The 26,423-nt window shown below is 41.1% G+C and overlaps 1 protein-coding gene and 1 long non-coding RNA gene across 10 annotated transcripts in view; one reads left to right on the top strand and one right to left on the bottom strand.

Annotated features, from left to right (window-relative positions):
- The first annotated feature begins 8,849 nt into the window (after window positions 1-8,849).
- LOC131420762 (uncharacterized) lies at window positions 8,850-10,087 on the top strand. The gene is made up of 2 exons (XR_009223668.1): window positions 8,850-8,960; window positions 9,211-10,087. It is a non-coding gene; the product is annotated as an uncharacterized LOC131420762 (long non-coding RNA).
- The window catches only part of DDHD1 (DDHD domain containing 1), a 107,310-nt gene continuing 90,713 nt past the window's right edge, over window positions 9,827-26,423 (bottom strand). For 3 of the 9 annotated variants that reach the window (XM_058566942.1, XM_058566938.1, XM_058566943.1), the window contains one exon: window positions 12,227-12,547. In XM_058566942.1, coding sequence (XP_058422925.1) covers window positions 12,366-12,547 — 182 coding nt within the window. In that variant the 3' untranslated portion in view covers window positions 12,227-12,365. Of the gene's footprint in view, window positions 10,451-12,226; window positions 12,548-17,496; window positions 18,497-22,657; window positions 22,726-26,423 lie in introns of those variants that run through there. The other 6 variants (XM_058566940.1, XM_058566941.1, XM_058566937.1 and 3 more) reach the window with 4 other exon arrangements.

Raw genomic sequence — 26,423 nt, forward strand, 5'->3', positions numbered from 1 at the left:
GGCGGTGTCCCATATAAAGTGAAGGAAGATGGGCACAGATGTTAGCTCAGGGCCTGTCTTCCTCAGCAAAAAGAGGAGGATTGGCAGATGTTAGCTCAGGGCTGATCTTCCTCAGAAAAAAAAAAAAAAGAAGGCAAAGGTCTTCTGAGAGAATGTTCTATTGCCAATATTGAGTTACATACCTGGGCACACTGGCATTCCAACTGGAGGATCTTCAAGTCTTTAAATAAATGTCTAGTGAATTTAAAAGCTATCTTTAATGCCGCCTTTGATAAATGGCCACTTACAAAAGGTTAGCCAAGACTTGATCAACAGTTGATTATTCACAGCAACCTGGGCACTTCCTACCATCGCTCTAGTTCTGTTAAATGGGGAGAGCTGAGAAGGCGCCTGCATTAGTTGCTGAACTACTTAGATGTATGTGTTGACATACATCTGAGTCTGTTTTTGGATTACATTTCCAAAACAAATATTGTTTTCATCATTGTGTTTTGTCAACACTTTTCTCCTCAAAGCCAAAAATCCTGTAAAAAATGTATAGTAGTGTGATATACATACGTAGGTAACGTCTGAGGTTTTTTGCCACCACATAAATGAGAACAGTCTTTACTCGTCCCTCCGTAACAAAAAGACTAGTGTGTTCTAAACGAGAATGTTATGCAAGAATCTGAATAGCACACAGTTTACTGAATGCTCTGCCTGTTTAGTGACATACCAGAAAGTAGGACAGAGGCTAAAAGCAAAAACATGGGGCAAGTTTAAAGCAATGACGTTAAAGGCATATGGTTGATGAAATATTTCAGTATCAAGGCAGAGATCAGGTTGTAAAATCTAGCTAGCCAAAGTATAAAGATGAGCTGTGAATAGGATAGCTGTTTAATTCAATGATCTCACTGGTTTGTAGAGCATGGAGAGTGTTGCCAAGATCACGAAATTAGATCTCTCCGAACAGAGAATGACAATGGTGTGATGGTGTCATATATCACTTGCCTTTTACTCCCACTATACTGGCAACACTTTAGGCTATAATTAACTATTCAGACACGAGAAATTAATGAAAGGTGAGACAAAACGGGCAGCAGAGGGAAATTGTTACCGTAAACTAGGCATACGGCATATAAAGTTAGGACAGCATTTTCAAGTCTAGGAAAATGACATACAAATTTCATGATTCTCCCTATATTAATAGAATTTGTTTCAACCAAGTCATATGAGGAATACTTTTTACAAACCTGACTGTGCTCCCAAGTTTGAAATTTGCCTTAAGTATTACTAAATTCTGTAGTTACAGGACTCAACAAATCTCAGATAAGTGGAAATCTGGGTCTCACAAGACTCTCAGAGAAATGTAAAACATAATTTAAACTAAAGGGAATTCTAGTTCCTTCCGATGAGAATTTTTCATTTAAAATTTATGGATTCCAGGGGCCGGCCCTGTGGCGTAGCGGTTAAGTGCTCGAGCTCTGCTGCTGGCGGCCCGGGTTCAGATCCCAGGCTCGCACCTACACACTGCTTGTCGGGCCATGCTCTGGTGGTGTCCCACATAAAATGGAGGAAGATCGGCATGGATGTTAGCTCAGGGCCAGTCTTCCTCAGCAAAAAAAACAGGAGGATTGGCAGGGATGTTAGCTCAGGGCTGATCTTCCTCACAAAAAATAAATAAATAAATAAATAAATAAAATAAAATTTATGGATTCCTTAGGGACCTTTGTACAGCTGAGGACCTGAGTGCCTTTATATATACATAGACACACACACACACACACACACAAATAATTATTTTAGAGAATTCTCTGAAAGATTTCAGGGTCTGAATTCTGGAAAAGACTTCATACCATTAACAATGTGGTTCTAGGATGATTATAACAGATTACAATACAGGATATTTTAAGCCTTCTTAAACCTAGGAAATGTGGATTGACCATTCCCAGGACTATTTTATTCCTGGGTAAGAATATTTAGTTGCCATATGTACTGAAAGGAATACAGGTAAGATTATACTCATTGGGCAGCTCACTTGTCAAGACATCAGCCGTTCTGTTCACAGCCCTGAAGGAGGCAAAGGAGGATGTGTTCACCTTGGTTTTTTCTTCTTGTGAAATACGCTCATTTCTATTCCACCTGCAAGCGCTGTGGTTATTTTTACCAGCAATTGAGACCACAAGCAGAGGAGTAAGCTGGAATCGTGACTGAATTACAATTCTCAGGCCTCTACCTACAGGTATTTATGTGGAGCCTGGTCCCAGCCCATCTAGAATGACTCCCCACACATTACGCACGCTGGCAGAGGAGCAGAGCACAGGGTTAAGCACTCACACACCACGGCTCCGCCTCATCCTGTGGCTGTGTGACCAGGGTCTGGTTACCTAAACCTGCGTCTTGGTTTCCTTATTGAACACTAAGGGCTAACAACGGCATTTACCTCACGGGTGTATAGTGAACATTAAGTGAAGGAATAGGCGTAAAGCATCTAGAACAGTGCCGGGTAAACGGTAACAATGGTTCAATAAAAGCCACAGGATTGAGGATTTCATAAATTTGGCAAGCTACTAAGCTTCCACCCCTATGTATATAGAAGTACCCTTAAATCTTTTCACAGTTGAGAGAAGAAAAAATGAGCAGAGACACCTTTGAAACAGGTGGTGGTAGCAAATCTTGACAACCACAGATCTAGCTGAGGAAAATTCCCAGTTCTCCAATGTGGCGTTACTAAGAGGCAGCAGCTCAGCTCCCAAACGACGCCCCAGTTGTTCCCATGGCCTGGGTAACTTTCCATGTTACTACCTTTGTGAGCAGTTCTCCCCCAGACTAGTCCTTCCCCTTTGCTGTGCTTGGTATCCTTTCCCTACAGAAGTCATCTTTAGTACAACTCATGGTCAGTCAATTGTCAGAGGCGAAAGTTCTGTGTCAGGACTGACCCTGAGGCACATTTATATATATCTACAAACTGGTGATCCTTAGCCTCCAAAAACGTTGCGGTCCCAAAGTTAATAGCTATTTATTTGAAATTTGGAATACATTCCCTTCTCTATAAGCAAAACACAACAACAAAATGTTATAGTGTCTCTCACTAAAAGCAAACTAATTGACCAACTACCATCTCCCATGAACCCCATCTTTCCTCCTTTGCTTGTTTTCCCTTCCATTATGTTTCCGTTGCAGAGAGAGTAAACCATAAGTTACTGTCTGGTATAGAGAAGAAACAGTCTGCAGCTGGAATTGGGAAAGCACTGGGAGTTTTTCCTCCCCGATCATAAATGCAGTGATTACTGACTTCAAAGTAAGTAAAAGTTCAGTAAATGGGAAAAAAATAGAACACATTCCAGGGTGAGGGGACAGCAAGCACAAAGGTGGAGAGATGTGCACACGCACTGTTAGGTTTCAGGGAGCAGCACACGGCAAGAAGGACACACTTTCTGGGCTCTGCAGGAAACTGCCGCTGAGTCACCGCGGGGCACAGGCTGGGCGTGCTGTAATTAGGAACCTAGCTAGGCATTTTCCTTGGGCACAGGTTAATGCAATGATCCGTCTTTTAAAATAGTACACCCAAGCTCTGTTTTCAAGTTCATCCCGACACACTTCCCACTCTTCCGCCACATCCTAAGAGCTATTCATTTTGCTTTCTTTGGTTGTGGAAAAAGCAAAGCTGCTTATGTCTGAGCCTCTTGGTTCCAGATAGGATTCGCCTTTTCTCCAGGCTTCTCCCAGTTCAGCAATTCCCATGAATTTTGATCACATAATTTTCCTACTAGAATGTAAACTTCATAAAAGCAAGAATTTTTATATTTCTTAATTCATAGTTATTCCTAGCACTTAGAATAGAGCCTGGTACATATTACCAGTCTAGATACAGCTCAATAAATTTAAGCACCTATGACGCCATGCCCCGTGGAGGGCCAAATGATGATTAAGGTATGCCCCCTAACTTTAACGAGGTTGCGAACAAGTGGGAGAGATATGTAATCAAACCCCAAATTAAGCAAAATGAAACCAGTACAAGTATTGAGGTACATACTGTTAATAGGGGTGCTATGGACTGAATATGCCTCCCCCAAATGCATATGTTGAGACCTAACGCTCAATGTGATGGTATTTGGAGGTGGGACATTTGGGAGGGATTAGATCATGAAGGTGAAGCCCTCATGAATGGGATTAGTGCCCTTATCAAATGAGATCCCAGAGAACTTCCTTGTCCCTTCTGCCATGTGAGGTTGCAGTGAGAAGATGGCAGTCAATGAGGAAGCGGACCCACACAAGACACCAAATCTACTGGTGCCATGATCTTAGACTTCCCAGCCTCCAGAACCGTGAGAAACATTGTTTATAAGCTGCCCAGTTGATGGTACTTTTGCTATAGCAGCCTGAATGGACTATGACAGGGGGCTCACAAGCACTTATTAATTTCAACTAGAGGATTGAGGAAAGAAAAATTCACAAGACATTTTCCTCAAAGACAATTTCCATCAGGGCTGTGGAGGTTATTTTTGGTTGAAGGATAATTAATTTGAACTCTTCTGGATCCAAGAGACAGAAAGCCATCTCAAAATAGCTTAAGCAAATAAAAAGAAAGTATAACTGGGAAATCTGGGGGTGGCATTCACTTCACCTCTCCAGCTCTTGGCCCTGCTCGTGCGCGCGCTTCCTTCTCCCCTGTAGCACATAGACATAATCCATGCTGCAGGAGGAAGGGTGGGGTTTGGCCACAGATGGCTCCACGCTCATATCACACCATGTGCCACCAGGTTATATTTAATAGCCATGTAAGGCTATCTGCATTTTGGGGCTAGCAAATAAAATCCCATGGAAGGCCTCTGCTTGGTCTAGTTTGGGTCATGTGCCTATCTCTGGGCTAATCACTGTGGCTCATGGGGTGGGAAATATGGTCTGACCTGAGTCATGTATGCATCATCTGGCCATGGTACAGACATTGCTATGACTGAGCTGTGTTAACAGGGACTTATACAAAGCAGAACATAATTTATAACCAGGGGTGGCAAAGGTTGCAAGACTTTTATAGGATTGGCAGCCCTATGAAAGGGAGTGGGCAGGGCTAGGGTGGCACCTCATAAAGACATGGGGAGGAGAGGACCCAACAGGAGGAGAAATAGGATGTGGGGCAGACAAAAACAACAGGTAACCATTACAATAACTAAAATGCACGCATTCTTAGGCAAATGGTGCACAGTTTACTGTGACAGAAATATGACTGCTGAAGCCAGGCAGTGGGAGATCAGGCAGAAGAGTCAGGTTGGGCTAGGTTGTGGGGAGCCTCCAATGAAAATGGAGCCATCAAAGGGCTTCAGTTGAAGGAACGCTGTGATCAGCTCTGTCACCCTATCCCCCTTTCTCAGACACACAGCCCAGGGCGAACCTTTGTGAAATGTCTGAGCTGTCAGACTATCAGGACCATGCACCAAGTCTCTTTCCTTCCCCACGTCTGCCTTTTCTTTCTCCAGTCCACACACTGTCCCACTTCAATTCTACATGTAGTCCTACATCCTGGCCACTTATTTCGCAACCTAAGGTCAATATCACTTCAGGGAATTACTTTTGTTCAGCACTGAAATTCCTGGATTCTTACAACAACGTACATCTAAAACCTACTTTTCAGTCACTCTGGCACCAACCAAAGGATGTGGGAATGGGAAGTTAAGTGGAAATGCAGTAGTGGTTGGTCCCGATCTGCAGGGGTTCTTGGGGTTAATTTTCTAGCCTGGGAACTATGGTCACCTCTGGAACGCTGGACTGAGAAGTTGTGAATGGATTATACTCCAGAAGATCAGAATGTGCCAATCTTTCCCCATACATGTACTTTATCCTCTGCTGTTCTTGAGGGAGCAGTGTGCCACCGTGGTCACCAACCCTCCTGGTAGGAGGTAGTGTGGGTGGCTATGGCTCATGAATAGGTAGATTTTAATACCTTTCCCTCTTCATCAACTTTTTGGGAAGATTAGCATGAACTGTATAGGATCAGGAGACTTATGTTCCCAAGAACGCCTAGAACAGGCTACTCTTCGAGGTAGTTTACTATAGGGCAGTTACATGCTCCTGGTGAATGAGATAATGGATCAATTCCACTAGAGACACAGTGCAATCCAGGAGAAAACATTTACTTCTTACTTCCTTGAAATTACTAAATGTGAGCGCACTAGTTCCAAATAAGATTAAAAATAAAAACTGGACAATTCTAAAATGAAAGTTGTGTTTTTTGCCATCCAAGCTGATCGTGGCAGAGATAAAACAGGAACATTGCTGCAGTAAAACAGAAGATTCTAAGAAAATTAACCTGCCTTAACTATTGAAAATGAGAGGCAACAAAGGCAAGGAGAAAGGCAAAGGCCAGCTTTTAAGAGTTGTGACTGCAGTCACTGGCAGCTCCTGGTGTGTCAGGGAGCACGGACACGACCAGAGGCCACGGCAGCTGGAGGGGGAGGCAGCCCACGGGTCTCAGGAGAGTCATGGTGCTGGCTGCTTCTGAGAAACGTGCCCAAGACCAAAAAAGCACACACTCCCCAGACTCTTTCTGGCAGAGTTTGGATTTATTACAACAGCCTTAGGACCAGAAAATGGTTATACTTTTCTATCACAAAGCTCACAGGGAGTCAAATATTTCCAAAGATCAAGCAGAGATGGTAATGGGTGTGGGTGCAGCCAAGGAAAGGTATGAATGATGCTCACCCAGGACAAAGCATTAGAGACGAAGTATTAATACACCTGTTTTTCATCTTGCTCCAACAGAAGACCAGATGTAACCTTCCTAAATAACATCCCAACATATCCTGACAACTGTAGGGTGGGGAGGAAGCAACTGCACCCCATTACGTATAAATGAAAAACCATAAGGTAACAGACAATACCGAGCTCCCTCTCCACATGCAAATACAAAGGCAGAGGAAGAGTTCATGCTAACTTTCTGCCAAGAGACTATTCTTGGGGAAAACACACACACACACACACACACACACACACACACACACAGCAAAAACTCTTCTCCTATTCTCCAAAAAGTATAGTATTTATTTATTTATTTATTTTTTTGTGAGGAAGATCAGCCCCAAGCTAACATCCATGCCAATCCTCCTTTTGCTAAGGAAGACTGGCCCTGAGCCAACATCCACTGCCAATCCTCCTCCTTTTTTTCCCCAAAGTGCCAGTGGATAGTTGCATGTCATAGGTGCACATCCTTCCAGCCACCGCATGTGGGACGCAGCCTCAGCATGGCCGGAGAAGCGGTGCATCGGTGCGTGCCCAGGATACGAACCGGAGCCGCCAGCAGTGGAGCGCACGCACTTAACCACTAAGCCACGGGGCCGGCCCAAAAGTATAGTATTTAAATTTTAAAATTTCTATTAGTTAACGTATGCTGGAACAGTTTGGGAAGGGATCTACTTGTCCTGAATTGATAAAAGGGCAACATATAAACACCACGAAAAGAAATGAAAGGAATACCAAACATTATCTAACATTGTGCAACTTGTCTCCCTACCAAATTTGCATTTGTCACCAGAATGGAAAACTAATAACATGTTTCCTGGGTATTTCGTGTTTTTCTTAATCTACTTAATTTTCTCATTCTTTTGCTTTTCTTTCTCCAGGGTCTTGCAGATCTGAGACATGGAAGGAAGTGTGTCCAGGCCTGGCAGGGCACTCTTGCATGAGGGCCTGGAAACAAGGCGACCACTGGCGACTCAGGCTTACAGCCATCTGTCAAGACCCTGTAGAATGAACAGCATCAGGTTACACAGAGGGCTGGGGTTGGGGGTGGGGGTGTTGGGAAGAGGCACAAAAGATGCAGAGGCAGTTTCTGCTCTTGAGGAGTTCTCTGTCAATTAGGGGAAGGAGACAGGCAGGATGGAGTAAGGCACAGCTGGGACTCAGGGGAGCAGGTTCTAATTCTGACTCTGCCATTGGCTGGCCATGTGATTTTACAGGGTGGGAGCAGTCACTTGTCACAAATAAAGGAATCAATCTCTGTAAAATGAAGGAATTAAATGTGATCAGCATTTCTCTAAGTATATTCCAATAAAAGTAAGTCTGGTTAACTAAATTTGGAAAAACTGCCCCCACCCCAGCACCAGATAGAATAACACTGCACTGAGCATATCAAAGGCTCCCAAAGTCCTGCTGTAAAGGAACCTTTTAAATTTGGCATTTCCCAAACTTACTTTCTGAGACAACATCTGTTACCATTTGCAGAACATGCTTTGGAAAATGATGATCTCTACACCCTTTCCAGCTTTGGAAGCCTACTGTCATTAATGGTTCTCTTCCTTAGAGACTCCTCACTCCCCTCCTCTGCTGTTGTGTATTTAGTCTTTCACTGAGTCTTTGGGCCGAACCTAACAGGCTGTCGCTCACTTTACTCTTCATGAACTTTATGCTATTTAAATGCTCACAGGAAACTAAAACAGAGTTGGACTATATGACCTCTAAAATCTGGACAAAGCCTGAAATTTTAGGATTCTTTGAAAATCATCACAAACATCCACTGAAGACTGCAACAGGATGTACATAACCAAGGATGTTCCCACCACAGCACTAACATTTCCTAAATGAGACTTCTGAGACGAACTTCTATACACTGCTCTATACTGCATTTCCTTGGCAACTTCCTTTTCCCTTCACTCATGCAAAAGGAGAATGCAGGGAGACAGCGTGGATTGTACTGGCTCCCCAGACCCATCCTAGAGGCAACAGGGAGTTCAAGGAGTGCTTTCTGTCAAATCTGCTCTTTGTAGGTACAGCAAAAGGTTTTTATGTAGATAAATTATTATAAAACATGAGGAAACTATATGTATTGCCCATACCTAACCATAAAAATATTTAATGTATGTGTTTCAAATTCAGCCAGAGCACCATCCGATTCCTGGCAGAGCTTAAGGCCCAGGGATGGCAGCAGAATACGGATTCGAGACAACTTGTGAATAACCACAGAAGTCAGCTACCCAACACACAGACAGGTGAGTCATCTCCAGTGTATGATAGCTGCATCCTCTTTGTAGTTCTGCCTTGACTCTTCTTTCACATCATGTTTCTTCTTTAGTCCCATTTCCATGCTAACAAAAGATTATTCAAAAACAATTTTAAGACATACACTCAAATTAGTTTTCTCAATCATCCAAATGCCTTATTCATTAGTAGCTGAGAAGACAGAAGTATTAACCAACCTAATTAATCACAAACAATTCAATCATTTCTCCTCTATTGTAGGCCTAACAGTGAAATCTCCAGGTTGGTCTGACTCCACTTTAAGCGGCTCAAGTGCCATCACTGGACTGAACGGTGGAACTGGCTGTGATGCTACACTGCTGATTCCCTTTCCTCTGTCTACTCTTCGGGAGAATGCAAATGGGATACGGTATGTTAAATGCCACAAGGACCAGGATGCTTCAGTGCCCAAAGAGGCAACAACAGAGAGAAAAGGAGAATGAAGATGACTGCTGACACGTCACCGAGGACTTCTGCAGAACACGTTCAGTGTGAGAATTCCCAAAGGTTGACAGATGCTGTTTAACAGAAGTAAAATGTAAGATTCCTAAGGCCTGCTTCACATATAAAGGAGTAGTTATTGGGAAACCCAGTACATTTTGTAATTATGTTCTAAAATACAGTAACAATGGATTATAACATAAGCATAATTACTGCTGAAAATAAAGCTATGAACTAACAACAAAAGGCTTTAGGAAAGGCTAATTTCAAAGTAAAAATAAAGAAGATTTAATCCAAAACATTCTCCTTATTCTAAGTTTAAATAACTCTTGGGAACCTAACTGGATTAAAATTGAACGATCTGACCAGTACTCAGAAGAATCATCATCATAGCATGTACACAAAATAGAGAATAAAATTTTAATGGTATCAAAAACAGAACTTTATGGTCAATTTAGTATTTGCTGGAATAAGGCTGCAAAATGTTACTCAGTAACTGACTTAGCTTCTAAATCAAGCCAGAATTACACATACTCTGTGTATTACGTTAGTATATACAAGTACATTCCAGGATAACATGCAGAGACATGGAAACAATAAGCGTACCGTAAGTCAAAATCACCATCTCTATGGATGAAATAATAAATAGAAAACAAAACACCTGTCCAGTAATCCAGAATATCTCATTCTGAAAACGTGGTTTTGAATGCTACGTTCTCCGAGAATTCAAATAAACTCCACGTGGTTAAATTTGATCTTGTTTTCTCAACGTGAAAAAAGAGAAGCAGACTTATTTCTCTTGCTATGGGAATATGTTTCTTTTTACTCAGTATCAAATGAGAAGGTGTGACAGACTGTCACTCTTCTCAGGTGCAAAGGCTCTTCACATTCCAGGGGTGAGGATGCAGCTCCTAAAGCTCTGAGGCATCTGGTGTCACACCACCGCAGCAACACACGCTCAGGTGCCTTTGATGATACAGTCATAGGAGACGAGAGCAACATTCCGAGAACTAAACCAGACCTATGAAATAAACAGGGTATGAAAATGACCTGAGCTCACAGGAATCTCTAATTTGACAGAGATTGCTTCAGCTCTGCTAAGAACTCATCAAAAGCCTTTTATAGCAAGGATTTCTTAGTGAGTCACATATTTGGTCATGGAGCCTTGGGATCTTTTTAAACACTACAAAGAAGTGCTTTATGTTGCGTAAATTTAATGAAAGGCCAAAAAAGAGGACTGATGGTGCTGAGTAAAACCTACAAGTAAGCCACAGATTTTACTATCTTATTAAAGAAAGGAGTAGGTGAGATGTGCAACTGACCAATTTCGCTCCCAGTTTAACAATGATTACCGGGGAGGCTGAGCAAAATTCCTGCAAGCTAAGCAAAGACAGCGCCTCAAGTGAAACCTGGTGGAAGCCACTCAGAAGCGAGGATTGGTTGTGGCAGAGATGGCTGCTGATCCCCTCTAAGTAACTCCTCCTCTGTGGGTGAGAACCCAAGAATGTATAAGACAAGCAGGGTAAAATACTGGCTTCACAATCATTTCTCCAAATTATGAATTGCAACTTATTATTATTGTTTGCAAACTACTAAGAGGTCACATGTGAATTACTAGTTACTGAACAGCATATAAGAGAATACGGTCTGGCTTCAGTCTGAGCTCTTCTGATTTGCTCTGTAATCTAATTCAAGGCACATTAAATGTTTTGGTGCCTTGGTGTATTAACAAGTAACATGAGAAAAATGCTCATTTACTTACCTCAAGGAGCTACTACACAGATGACAGAATCTGAAAGCACTTTGAGCTCCTCAGATGAAAAGCACTGTGGAAACACGTGCAGTGGAGGAGAAACCCTCCAGGGCCTCGGAGCCCTGACCTATTGTGCCTTGTGTCTCAATCATGTTTTCTTCAACACTTTGAAAATAAAATCTGTTAGTGGCACTCCATCCCTTTATATATGTTAATTGTTTGGCACACCGATGTTTATACATTTAAAATAGCTGTCATACTCCCTACTCCAAAGAAGTTTACTAATTTTCCAATAAACTTAATGAAATGTACTCATTACGGAGTACTTTGTGTCAAGTTTAGAAAACTTAGCTTTCTCTGAGGTATATGTGACATAATATAAAGTTCAGTTTTTTCCAAAACAATTGAACTAGTGTTATTTGTGTGACGCTACAAGTTTTTAATGAAAAAAATACTGATAGTATGCCATACTGTCTATATATTCACCTGAAGAGTACCTAAGATGGAGTTCTGAGAAAAGTCTTAACACTACAGAAAATAAATGTGGTTCTTAAAGTGTTCAAAGGAAACATTTAAAAAAATGCAATGTTTCATCCACTTAAAGCAATTAGTCAGAGGTAATAAATTATAAACACAGTAGTTCAAATACTTTGTTTCTTTTTTAGCATTAGTTTTTCTAAACAAGTTCAATTCAAAACACTTCAAATCTGTTATACTTTTCTTTCAAAGTAATTGTGGAAATGGAAGCTTTCATAGAAATCAAAACAATGACACCACCTTGTCATCTTTACATGGAATACACTGGGCCTTGACTGTTTTAGATTTATAACATATTTTGGTTAATACAGTAGATTCAACCCATTAATAGGCCTTTATATTTGGGAGAGATTAGATAATGATTTATAACCTTACAGTTCACCCAAACCTTCCTCACTTCCAGGTCTTGCTTGATTCTCTGCAGGCGGTTTGGTCAGACTCACAATTAAAACGATGAAAACTGTAAATAACTGCTTTCGGACTGAAAAAATGTTTGTTTTTTAAATAAAATAAAGTGCTTTTAAATTCAAATATTTCTTGTTCTAAACAAAACTGAAACATACTTAAACCTGAAATCTCCATACCTTGACACACATATTTTAACAAAAAAAAAATGAGTTTTGAGCCATTAATGTCCTTCAAGAGTTCAGATAGGATCTAAATTGGGTTTTGCATTATTATCATGCTCATGTTTGTACATGAAGGTTAAAAGAAAGAGGGCAACATCCAAGGATGACCAATAGGCAGTATGCGACGTGACAGCTGACCAATAGCGGCTCTCCACAAGGCCTTCTCTGAGTTCAAAATCAATTCTGTGATCCAATTCCACTAAAAAGAAAAGAAGTCAGACAAATGAATATGTATTACAATAAGATAGGTTCTGTAAAGACTTACTAGAGTTGAGAATAAAAATTTAGCTAATAGAAGTGATTCTCCTAATTTTTCTTAAGGGACTTGTCACTATAATCTTAAGGGAAAAAACACTCAGAGCTTTAGTAGCTCAGGATCCTATTAGTTGGAGTACTTTCCTTTGCATGCTCAGCTCAATATGAAATATAAAGGAAGAAAACAAAAAAACTCACTTGGTATCACAGAGTATATTCGGAGTAAAGATTCTCGGCTCAAATCCTGGCTTTCCCATTTAATCTTTGTGCCTAATCAGTAAAATAAGGAAAACAGCCCTCTTGCAGAATCATGGGCCAGGCTTACAAGCACTGACGCCTGTGGGGGTGCAACAGGTCACTGGGAGGCTCCTTCATAGGGAGGCCCTATATGTCAACCGGCTTAGTGGGGATGTGTTAGAAGATAATCATCTTTTTACAGTCATAGAATGTTTTCTTCCCCACTTGGCTGAATTCCTCAAAGGCAGCACGATACACCCCAGCCTCTATCCGGTCAGTAGGGCCCAACACGCGCAGGGACACACAAGTGCTCGTGAAATGTTTGCTCAATAAAACAATCCATTGGGTGGCTGTAGAGTCCAACCGGAGGAACGGGGGGTCCTTGGGAGGAAGGATGTCATGTACGGCCGTGCTGCCCTCAGACAACTCAGTGAACTCAATCAAGTCTTGTCTAAGACCCACAGAAGTCCTTCCAACACCAATTAGAGAAAAACCACCTTAACAAATCAGGGCTTTGTTAAGAGACTTGCAATTGATTCGTTTAATAAATCCTGAGATAAAACACTTGGAAAAATATTTTGATCTTCAGGAACTCCTTAAAACTGTCAATGAGCCCTACCGTATTTTGAAGGGTCCATCTTAAAAACAAAAACACTCAAATCACTACCACTCAGACACTCACTTTTTTCTTTGTTCAGAGTGCCAGAGGATTACTGGCAAAAATTAAGGAGGAGGTTGGAGAAAAAGTTGGATTTGCTTTACACTGGGAATTTGGTAACCATATGTAGGAAATCATGTCACTCTGAAGAATGATTTCACATAAATGTTTAGCTAATGCTTACTTTAAACAGGTATTTTGCGACAATACCATTTAGTGATTTAAAAATGCATATACAGCTGTTATTTTTCTATTCAACTGTGCTTTTTGATAAGGAATGTCCATGGATCTATCTATACATTTTCAGATAAGGTTTATACTTAAGCAGCATAAATACCAATTAGGCTATAAAACATTTCTAAAATATATTGACACAGACTTTTTATAAAAAGTTTTTTTTAACCCCTATTTTTCTCATTTAAATTACGATAAACTAATCCATAAGAAGTCAGAAAGAGTTGGAATCCACTCGGGAAACTGTGGGGTAGTAGTAACGGCTTAATCTTTTATCTTTTGTATTCCATGGAACATTTGTGTTAGATTTGTAGGTACATCCTGGCACAACAGATAGGAAGACGAAAAAAGAGGAAACTGGAATTCTCCTTCTCAAGCACAATGAAGAGGAGTCAAGGTGAAGTTAGTTATAAAGAAAAAAGGAGAAATAAAGAGGAAAAACAGGAGAGATGGGAAACATATGCATTAATATTGGTGAGAATCACCAAGCTATAATTTCTAGGAATTCACTTTCAAATACCACTGTAGAATGCCTTCCTAGTCCAACAGTCTTGAATTGTTTTACAGGTAAAGAAACGGAGATTCTTCCTGTTGTAACAAGTGTTACCTGGCTCCATTTTGATTTTATGTCCCCCAAATTCACCCTTAATATGCTATTACTGTCATGCAACACTGCTTCTCGTACACTAGTCACTCAGATACTAAATTTAATTATTCTCCTATCATATGCCTTTGTTATTTTTGCCACCTAGAGGGACTTGAATCAGTGTCGCTAAGTACACTGGCCCTCCCTATCCTTTTTTTTCTTTTTTTTGTGTGAGGGAGATCAGCCCTGAGCTAACATCTGTGCTAATTCTCCTCTTTTTGCTGAGGAAGACCGGCTCTGAGCTAACATCCATTGCCAATCCTCCTCGTTTTTTTTCTTCCCCAAAGCCCCCCAGTAGACAGCTGCATGTCATAGTTGCACATCCTTCTAGTTGCTGTATGTGGGATGCGGCCTCAGTCTGGGCGGAGAAGCGGTGCGTCGGTGTGCACCCGGGATCCGAATCCGGCCGCCAGTAGTGGAGCGCACGCACTTAACCGCTAAGCCACTGGGCCGGCCCTCCCTATCCCTTTCTATTTATCTGTAGGTTGTCCCCACCAAAATGGGAATGAGGTAGCCAACTTGTCCTGGATGAACCTGTTTTTTTAGTCTCATTTTCCTTAAAAGGTTTACCCCAGGCAGCCTGGCTGCAGGTGCCAGACCTCACAGATGCGTTGGTTTTGCAGGTGGATGGATGGAAGTAGGTAGGCTTATGTCTTATCTTCTCTCTACCTTTTATGGAGATCACAGTATTCCCAAGGGAGTGAGGTTCTACTTGGCAGCACCATTCTATATGTGCTCTTGGCCAAAGTAGGCCCAAATCTACATGGAGTTGCCTTGGATCTACTCTCCCATTATTACCATTTCAAGAATGGGTGGCACCACACAGGTTGGTAGTTTTTTCCTGGTTTATCTCGCTGAGTTAGGTCAAAGAGAAAGGGAAACATAAAGCCATCACTTCGTCCTTTGTCCTCTCTCTCTCGAGTGCCTAAATACTAGAGTTCCTCTATCCACAAAGAAAAGAATGAGTTTCTTGCACAGTTGAAGAGAAGTAAACATGAGAAAAAGACTGTTGGCTTCGAACAATTAGCAGCAGTTTGCTTGTACTGTTTTAAAACATGGATTAAAGTTGTCCCTTGGTATCCACGGAGGACTGGTTCCAGAACCCCCTGCAGACACCAAAATCCGTGGACACTCAAGTCCCTCAGCTGGCCCTCTGTACCTTCGGGCTCTGCACCTGTGCATATGGAGGGCCGATGCTTTGCTTTTCTGGGGACTCACACACATACGCATATTCCCTCCCCATGCCCCAAAGCGACTGCCTGCAACCGACATGGTGTCATCACTACTGTGCTTTCACAGAGGGCTCTTTTGTGCACAAGGCTTGTCAACATGAATGTGGTATTAAAAAAATAACATGTGAATAGAAAGTAAGCATCTTAGTATTATAATGTGTACGAACTGGACAGGTTTCTACTATTTAATGCAAGCATTTTAACTTCCCTACAATTTTCAAAAATGTAATAAATCTTAAAAGTTATCTTATTTGTAAGTAATAATTATAGTCATAACTGCATGATTTTTGGCTCTAGGTAGACACCAAGAAAAATACTTAAAAGCACTAGTGAAGGAAACTCTGTGTTTCCAAATGACTGGTGAAGGATTCATTTGTAATGAGAAAGATTATGCTCAGAGTTCTTGTCGGCAAGTTATGTCTTCTTATTTTTGTGCTGCCTGATAGTGACTATATATTTCATGTGGGTGGGTGTTTGACATTCAAGGAATGTTTACATTTTGTGAATTATCATAGTTCTAAACACATCTGCGTATTCTTCAGCTATCCTTTATTTGAAAAAAGTAATTAAAATTTCTAAAATGAGTTTTACAATCAGTTGTATCTGCCAAAAACATTTCCCAACACTAATCTACCCTGAAAGATATTCAAATACCTAACATTTGACAACAGATGGGCTATGTGGGTAAATGAAGGTTCTATGGGTAAATTTTGCATACAAAAAAACTCCAGGAGGAGCCGGCCCAGTGGCGCAAGTGCGCGCGCTCCGCTGCAGCGGCCCGGGGTTCGCCGGTTTGGATCCCGGGTGCACTGACACACCGCTTGGCAAGCCATGCTGTGGCGGCGTCCCATATAAAGTGGAGGAAGATGGACACGGATGTTAGCCCAGGGCCGTCTTCCTCAGCAAAAAAAAAGAGGAGGATTGGCAGATGTTAGCACAGGGCTGATCTCCTCACAAAAAAAAACAAAACAAAAAAACTCCAGGAGATGGCCAGATTTGTTGGACTCTCTTCAATCTGGTTTAAGAAACTTTTCCAATCATATTCAGAACTCCCTTCCCTCATCCTTGGTTCTTCTCAAAAAAACCAATTTCTGGTTCTCCACACACCTGTGCTTCCCACTTCTGTGCTTCTGCTGTTTCTTCCCCTGCAATGTCTTTTTGTCTGAGCATGTCCAAATCCTACTTCCACAATGCCTTTCATGACTTCTACAGGTGAAAGCATTTTTTCATTCCTTAGAACCAACAGAGTCCTTTACCTGTACCTCCGTTACGTGATTCATCACATTCTACCACATATTATAATTATTTATGTAGTTATCTACCTTTCCTACTAAAATATATGCCCTCTAGAAAGTTTTGAATTTCCACTGTGGCATTTAACATCTTTATGGGCAGTACTGAAATGTTTCTGGGTACCTTTTTTACTGACTACCCTGGTATCTTGGCTCATGTAAACACTTAAAATTGTTGAATGAATAAAAACGGGAAGACAAAATAAAAACCATATACATATGATTATCTGAATCACTTTGGTGTAGTTACAATTAGTGGTCTAATAGCTTGGGTAGTTGAGATGGCTTTAAGACAGTGCAGGGCCGGCCCCGTGGCATAGTGATTAAGTGCGCGCATTGCGCTGCTGGCGGCCCGGGGTTCGGATCTCGGGCGCGCACTGATGCGCCGTTTCTCTGGCCATGCTGAGGCCGCGTCCCACGTACACCAACTAGAAGGATGTGCAACTATGATGTACAACTATCTACTGGGGCTTTGGGGGAAAAAAATAAATAAAATTAAAAAAAAAAAGTGCATATCAGGGCTACTTGAATGCAGGACAAATGTATGAGTGGATTAATTTTCCTTTCTCCAAATAAATATACAAAAAGCACAAATCCAATGATTTCTTTATGGAAGTGACTATGACATGAGCAGGGACCTGAGAGAACAGTCATGTAAGATCATTTCTTAAGGGGAATTCACTGAGTTAGATCAACACAAACTGTTGCTATGGAGCAAAAAACCCCAAATCAGCTTGTTATATGAAAACATTATTTTGAACTTGTATCAAGCAAGAGTTTCTTTTAAAAATAGAAAAGAAAATTAGTGAAAATTAGCAATTAAATACAGAAATTATAAAATTATATGTGGTTAAAAATCCAAATAAAAACCTGTAACATTTTTTGTTAAAGATCAAACCCAATATTAAAAAAAAAAATTTTTTTTAAACTGCTGGATTAATCCTCAGTGATACATTTAGAATCTGCTGAAAATTAGGAGATTGAAAATATCTCTTGCATTCAATAACACTAATTTTTTTAAGCAAATCTACCCCTCTAAAAAACATTAAATATTTGTGTTGAAACCAGATATCGGCTACAGCATTCCTACGGCCCTAAGTGGTAATGGTACTGATACCTGAAATAACTAGGAATGATTAAATTCTTTATGCTGTGAAACCCTTTTGCATCTAAGTGTATTACATCAAAAGAAGAGTGAATCTCTTTGAAGCCTTTAGGACAACAGAGAAGAAAGAAAGCAGCCTCATGCTCTTCTCCCCTCTCTCAAAGGTAAGAATGTACAGGAGCATCATGTATTCTAGCACATTAAGTGGCTCATCAATACTCGGGTTTCATGATCACTACAATTTAAGATTAGAAAATACAGGAAGAGAATACTCATAAATAGTCTATAATGGTAACATTCAAGCTGATCTCATAGAAGAATTGATCCAATCTTTCAATGAGCAGAAGAACTCTAGGCAGATCATTTTCATAGTACTCTGAATGCTATTCCTGACAGATACCACACCAAGGGCATTATCTTTATTCTGCATTACATTTTCCGGAAAAAGAAGTTGTGGGAGATTAAAGAACGATTCTTGAAGTCTGAAATCTGTGAAAAAAAAAAACACAAGATGCTGTAAAGTGTTGCCTAATGGTTACAAATGGCCTTCAGATGCCGTGGCCAAAAGTCAGAACAATATTCCCAAATATGCTGATTAAGCCCAGCATACATAAAGAAGCACACATTCTGTTTCTTGTGAAAAGCTCTTACATGGAAAATGTAAGCATAACTAACTTTGAAATATAATGTCATAATCTGTTAACACTCAGATATCCCCAAAATTTATAGCTCATTTAAGTTCTAACATAGGGGCAAAACAATGCTAGAAGAATGCATAATATGTTACAAACACAGGGGAGCCCAAGAAACGAAACAGTGAAACCACTGGAAATAAGCCTAGACTTTGTCAAAAGAAATGAGGAATAGTTATATAAGATGCTTCAACCTAAGAATAATAAAATGGTTTCAACTGACAACACACCTTTCAAAGAGAGAAATCCGGATTAATCAGGAAGTCAAAGTCTGTGTCCATCTCACCCTCAAAAAGCGAGAGAAGCAAAGTTAGTAGCTTCAGAATAAAGGTTATCAAAAAGAACTGAGGCACTCAATGTGAGCAGAAAGACGGAAGGAAGCCAGAATCACCTAATCAGGATGACCAAATTCCAGGAAGAAGATTTACGGAAGAAAGGTATTATGCTTTGCAAGATATAGCCAAAATGGCAATTATGACATAAGAAATTTGTCTAAATCAGGAGTACACAGAAGAGTATATTATTGAAGCAAGTCCAAGAATTAGTAAGGCAAACCCTGGGAATTTGATGTAAAAGGCAGAATTCTACTGTAGTACTAGTCCAATTTTACCAGTTACATCTACGTCTAGAGATAAATATATGTCTAGAGATAAATATATGTAACTAAGACTTGTGATTAGTTCACATTTAGTTGAGTCTGTAGCTGACAAGGAATTTACCATTAGGACCAACAAAGAATTTACATGCAAGAATGACAAAAAATGTATTTTGTTAAGCTATCGAAATACAAAGATGGAAGACAAATCAAGAAGGTGGCGGAGGTGGACTCTGAACTCACCTCCTCCCACAGACACAGCCGACTTAGAACTACTCGTGGAACAATTACCCCTGAGAGAGAACTGAAAACTGGATAAGACAAACCCCTGCAACAAACGACAGTCCTGACTGAGGTGGAAGAGGCAGAAATTCCCTTCTGGAGAGAAAAAAAACCCCACCTTCACAAGCCACAGCGCTTCACAACCGCCTGGGAGCAACCCAGAAGTACGCAGCCCTCCCTGGAGGAGTGGGGGACCTGAGCCACGAGTGTTCCCGCTATAAGCATCTTTTGCACCCAGCACAACCAAGACGAGTGTCATAATATCTGGCTTTGCTGGCTACTAACAACATTGGGGAATACCCTCAGAAAAGCTGAGGCATAAGGAAATTAAAGCCAGCTCTTAAAGGGCCCATGCACAAATTCGCCCATTTTGGAAAGCAAACTAAAATCACCAGAAAGAAAGGTGCACAGTCCTTTGGTGAAAAGAGAATCACCTGACAGGCTCTGGGTGCATCTCGGTGAGAGGTGAGACTTCTCCAGGGACTGGGACATTAGGGGCAGCCATTATTGTGACCTAGTGCAGGTGTGCTGACATGCAGAGCCATTGGAGTTCTCCCTGTGGTCTGGTAGCCCAGGGTCTGCCCCACCCACTACAGCACCAATTTAATCCAGCTCAGCCAAGGAAAGCCGCCTGCCCTAGGGACTGGCCCCATCCAACAACAAGCCCTTGGGTAACTTGTGGGCCTGCATAGGCTACATGCCTGGATTCTCTGCAGCTGGGCGAGTGGGTCCACTTCTGTGGGACAGGGCATGCGTGAGGAGTGGGTGGAGTGTGCGGGGCATTGGTTGACTGTGTGGGGCCTCTGCCATGGGGTGACTGGGTCCACTTTAGGGAGTTGGGGCGCACGCACGGGACAGGATTGGGTTGACTGTGTGTCGCCCTGTGGAGAGTGGGGCTTGTGAGCTGCAGAAGACTTGTGCTGCTCAAACAGCCACATACGGGATTGGCCCCACCTTCCAAAGCCTGAAACAACTGGGTGCTCCCGTGCCTGGGGCCAGCCCCACCAAGCTACAATCCTTCGAGAGCTGACAAGAACCTTACAGGCCAGAGGCTTATAGCAATTGTAAGCCCCTGAGCCTAACAACATGCAGGGGGCCTACTCACTTAATAGAAAAACTGCAACAGGAATGTGCTATTAGACCTTGCAGCCAACTGCTGGGGCTCCCCACACCCAATAAAGAGACTGGAGGGCCCACAACAACTACACACAGCTGAGCATTGCAACCAGCTGGACAGGGGGACAGCCCAGCCTCCCTGGGCACCTGCAGCAAGAGCAACCCAGCCATACAGAAGGACACATGTAGCCCACACAGGGGTCACTCCCAGAACATTTGGAACTGGTGATGAGAGGGAAGCACACTGCTAAATCTCATAAGGCATCACTTACATAAAGTCACCTCTCCCAGATCGGGAGACATAGCTGATCTACCTAATACATAGATATAAGCACAGAGAAAGACGCAAAATGAGCAGACAAAGGAATACATCCCAAGTAAGGGAACCGAGACAAGTGTCATAATATCTGGCTTTGCTGGCTATTAACTACAACGGGGGATACCCCCAGAAAAGCTACTGGACGTAGGAGGAAAGAAAAGCCTGCTCTCAAAGGGCCCACAAACAAATTCACCTGTTTCAGAAAGCAACCTAAAATCACCAAAAAGAAAGGTGCATAGTCCTTTGGTGAAGAGACTCACCTGATAGGCTCTGGGTGCATCTTGGTGAGAGGTGAGACCTCTCCAGGGACTAAGACATTGGCGGCAGCCATTATTGTGACCTAGTACAGGTGTGCTGACACATGTGCTGGCAGACACCATTGGAGTTCTTTGCCTGGCCTGTCAGCTCATGGCTCTGCCCCACCCACTAGAGCACCAATTTAATCTAGCTCAGTCAGGGCAGGCAGCCTGCCCTAGGGACTGGCCTCACCCAACAGCAAGCCCTTGGGCAACTTGTGGGCCCACATAGGTGGGGTGTGTGGGACCTCTGCAGCAGGGTGAGTGGATCTGCCTCTGCGAGGCAGGGTGTGCACAAGGGACAGGCCTACATTGGCAGAGTGTCTGGGGCCTCCACAGCGGGGTGAGGGGGTCCTCTTCAGTGGGGTGGGGCATGCACACAGGGAAGGACTGTGTTGATGGTGTGTGTGACCCTGTGGGTGGTGGGGTTTGTCAGCTGCAGCAGATTTGAGCTTCTCAAACAGCCACATAGGGGATTAGCCCCATCTTCCAATGCCTGAAAGAATTGTGTGCTGCCACACCAGGAGGTGGTCCCACCCAGCTGAACTCCTGAAAGACCTGACAATAGCTTTGCAGGCCGAGGGCCTACAGCAATTGTGAGGCCCTGAGCCTAGCAACAGCCACACTAGGGGCCTACTCACTTAACAGAAAAACTGCAACAGGAATGTGCTATTTCACCTTGCAGCCAACTGTGCTGGGGCTCCCCATGCCTAATAAAGTGACTGAAGGGACCACAGCAGCGAAAGGCAGCTAAGCATTACAACCAGCCAGCCAGGGGGACAGCCTAGCTTCCCTGGACACCTGCAGCATGAGCAACCCAACCATAACAGAAGGACACATGTAGCCCACACAGGGGACACTATGGGAACATGTGGAACTGATGAGGAGAGGGAAGCACACTGCTGGGCCTGATAAAGCATCTCTTACATAAGGCGACCTCTCCAAGATCAAGAGGCATAGCTGATCTATCTAACACATAAATATAAGCACAGAGAAAGAGGCAAAATGAGCAGACAAAGGAATATGTTCCAAATAAGGGAATAGGATATATCCTCAGAAAAAGAACTAAATGAGGGGCCGGCCCTGTGGCTTAGCGGTTAAGTGCACGCGCTCCGCTGCTGGCAGCCTGGGTTCGATCCCGGGTGCGCACTGACGCACCGCTTCTCCGGCCATGCTGAGGCTGTGTCCCACATATAGCAACTAGAAGGCTGTGCAACTATGAAATACAACTATCTACTGGGGCTTTGGGGGGAAAAATAAATAAAATAAAAAAAAAAAATTAAAAAAAAAAAAAAAAAGAACTAAATGAAACAGAGATAAAAAATCTACCTGATAAAGACTACAAAGTAATAGTCATAAGGATGCTCACTGATCTTGGGAGAAGAATGGATGAATTCCGTGAGAACTTCAACGAAGAACTGGAAAATATAAAAAGAACCAATCAAAAATGAAGAATTTAACAATAGAAAATGGAAATAAAAAATTCGCTAGAGGAACTCAATAGCAGAGTAGATGATACAGAAGAATAGATCAGTGAGCTGGACGAAAGACTAGAGGAAATCACCCAAGCTGAACAGATAAAAGAAAAAACAATTAAAAAGAATGAGGACAGTCGAAGGGACCTCTGGGACAACATCAAGCCCACTAACATCTGTATTACAGGTGTCCCAGAAGGAGAAGAGAGAGACAAAGCGGCAGAGGATCTATTTGAACAAATAATGGATGAAAACTTCCCTAACCTAAGGAAGGAAACAGACATCCAGGTATAGAAGCACAGAGAGCACCAAACAAGATAAACCCAAAGAAACCCACACCAAGACACATTATAACTAAAATGTCAAGAATTAAAGATAAAGAGAGAATCCTAAAAGCTGCAAGAGAAAGGCAATAGGTTACATACAAAGGAAATCCCATAAGGCTATCAGCTGACTTCTCAGGAGAAATCTTCCAGGCTAGAAGGGAGTGGCATGACATATTTAAAGCGCTGCAAGGAAAACTTACAGCAAAGAATACTCACCCGGCAAGGTTATCATTCAGAATGGAAGGAGAGATAAAGAGTTTTCCAGACAAGCAAAGAGTAAAGGAGTTTATCACCAAGAAACCAGCCTTACAAGAAATGCTAAAGGGACTTATTTATGTGGAAAAGACCACAAATAGGAATACAAAAATTATAAAAAATAAATAATAAAATAAAATCACTGGTGAAGGCAAATATACAGTAAAGGTAGCAGATCAACAGCCAATGAAGTTACTATGCAGATCAAAAAACAAAAGTACTAAAATTCGCTACTTCCATGATAAAAGGGTAACAGATACACATGCACTAAAAAACAGGTTAAATATGACGTCAAAAATATAAAATGTGGGAGGAGGGAACTAAAAGGGTAGAGCCTTTAAAAAGAGGTCAAACTTAAGAGACTATCAAGGTAATATAGATTACTATATATGCAGGTTATTATATATGAACCTTATAGTAATCACAAACCAGCAACCTATAATAAATACACAAAAAATTAGGAGAAAGGAATCCAAACATAATACTAAAGAAAGCCATCAAACCACAAGGGAAGAGAGCAAGAGAAAAAGAAAGAACAGAGAAGAACTACTAAAACACCCAGAAAAAAAGTAACAAAGGAGCAGTAAGTACATACTTGTCAATAGCTACTTCAAATGTCAATGGACTAAATGCTCCAACTAAAAGACATAGGGTGGCTGTTGGATAAAAAAATAAGACCCATATATATGTTGCATACAAGGGACATACTACAGACCTAAAGACACTCACAAACTGAAAGTGAAGAGATGGAAAAAAATACTCCATGGAAATGGCAATGAAAAGAAAGCTGAGGCAGCAATACTCATATCAGACAAAATAGACTTTAAAACAGAAACTGTAATGAGAAACAAAGGGCACTACATAATGATAAAGGGAATAATCCAACAAGAGAATATAACAACTGTAAATATCTATGTACCCAATATAGGAGCACCTAAATATGTAAAGCAACAATTAACAGACATAAAAGGTGAAACAGACAAGAACACAATAATAATAGTAGGGGACTTGAACACTCCACTTACACCAATGGATAGATCATCCAAACAGATCAACAAAGAAACATGAGCCTTAAATGACACATTAGACCAGATGGACTTAGTAGATATATACAGAACATTCCATCCAAAAACCACAGAATGCACATTCTTTTTGAATGCACATGGAACCTTCTCCAGGGTAGATCACATATTAGGCCACAAAACAAGTCTCAATAAATTTAAGAAGACTGAGATAACACCAAGCATCTTTTATGACCAAAATGGTATGAAACTAGAAATCAACTACAGGAAGAAAATCAGAAAAGCCTCAAATATGTGGAGATTAAACAAAATTCTACTGAACAACCATTGGGTCAAGGAAGAAATCAAAGAAGAAATCCAAAAATACCTGAAGACAAATGAAAATACAACATGCCAAAATTTATGAGATACAGCAAAAGCAGTTCTAAGGGGGAAGTTTATAGCAATAAAGGCCTACCTCAACAAATAAGAAAAATCTCAAATAAACAATCTAACAGTGCACCTCAAGGAGCTAGAAAAAGAAGAACCAACAAAGCCCCAAATCAGTAGAAGGAGGGAAATAATAAAACTCAGGGCAGAAATAAACGAAATAGAGACTAAAAAACAATAGAAAAAAAAAAAATCAATGAGACCAAGAGCTGGTTCTTTGAAAAGATAAACAAAATTGACAAACTTTTAGCTAGATTCACCAAGAAAAAAAGAGAAAAAGCTCAAATAAATAAACCCAGATATGAAAAAGGAGAAATTACAATGAACACCTCAGAAATACAAAAGACTATAAGAGATTACTATGATAAGCTATAGGCCAACAAATTGGATAATCTAGAGGAAATGGATAAATTCTTAGAATCATAAAACCTTCCAAAACTGAATCAAGAACTAGAGAATCTGAATAGACCAATCACCAGTAAGGAGATCGAAACAGCAATCAAAAACCTCCCAAAAAATGAAGTCCAAGACCAGATGGCTTCCCTGGTGAATTCTACCAAACATTCAAAGAAAACTTAATACCTATCCTTCTCTAATTCTTCCAGAAAATTGAGGAGGAGGAGAAGCTTCCTAACTCATTCTACGAGGCCAACATTACCCTGATACCAAAACCAGACAAGGACAATACAGAAAAAGAAAACTACAGGCCAATATCACTGATGAACATTGATGCAAAAATCTTCAACAAAATACTAGCAAATTGAATACAACAACACATTAAAAAGATCATATACCATGATCAAGTGGGATTTATACCAGGGATGCAGGGATGGCTCAATGTCTGTTAATCAATAACTAGATACATGACATTAACAAAATAAAGAGTAAAAACCACATGATCATTTCAATAGATGCAGAGAAAGCATCTGACAAGCTCCAACATCCATTTATGATAAAAACCCCAAATAAAAATGGGAATAGAAGCAAAGTAACTCAACATAATAAAAGCCATATATGATAAACCCACAGCTAATATCATATTCAACAAAGAAAAACTGAAAGCTATCCCTCTAAGAATAGGAACGAGACAAGGATGCCCACTCTCACCACTCCTATTTAACATAGTACTGGAGGTCCTAGCCAGAGCAATCAGGCAAGAAAAAGAAATAAAAGGGATCCAAATTGGAAAGGAAAAAGTGAAACTGTCACTATTTGGAGACGACATGATTTTATAGATAGAAAACTAAAGAATCCAGCAAAAAACTTTTAGCAATAATAAATGAATACAGTGAAGTTGCAGGATACAAAATCAACATATAAAAATCAGTTGCATTTTGATACACCAACAGTGAAGTAGCAGAAAAAGAAGTCAAGAACACAATCTCATTAACAATTGCAACAAAAAGAATAAAATACCCAGGAATAAATTTAACCAAAGAGGTGAAAGACCTGTACGCTGAAAACTATAAAACATTGTTGAAAGAAACTGAAAAAGACACAAAGAAATGGAAAGAAATTCTGTGCTCTTGGATTGGAAGAATTAACATAATTAACATGTCCATACTTCCTAAAGCAATCTACAGATTCAATGCAAGCCCTATCAAAGTTC

Source organism: Diceros bicornis, chromosome 24 (genome assembly GCF_020826845.1).
Source record: "Diceros bicornis minor isolate mBicDic1 chromosome 24, mDicBic1.mat.cur, whole genome shotgun sequence".
Lineage (NCBI taxonomy): Eukaryota > Metazoa > Chordata > Mammalia > Perissodactyla > Rhinocerotidae > Diceros > Diceros bicornis.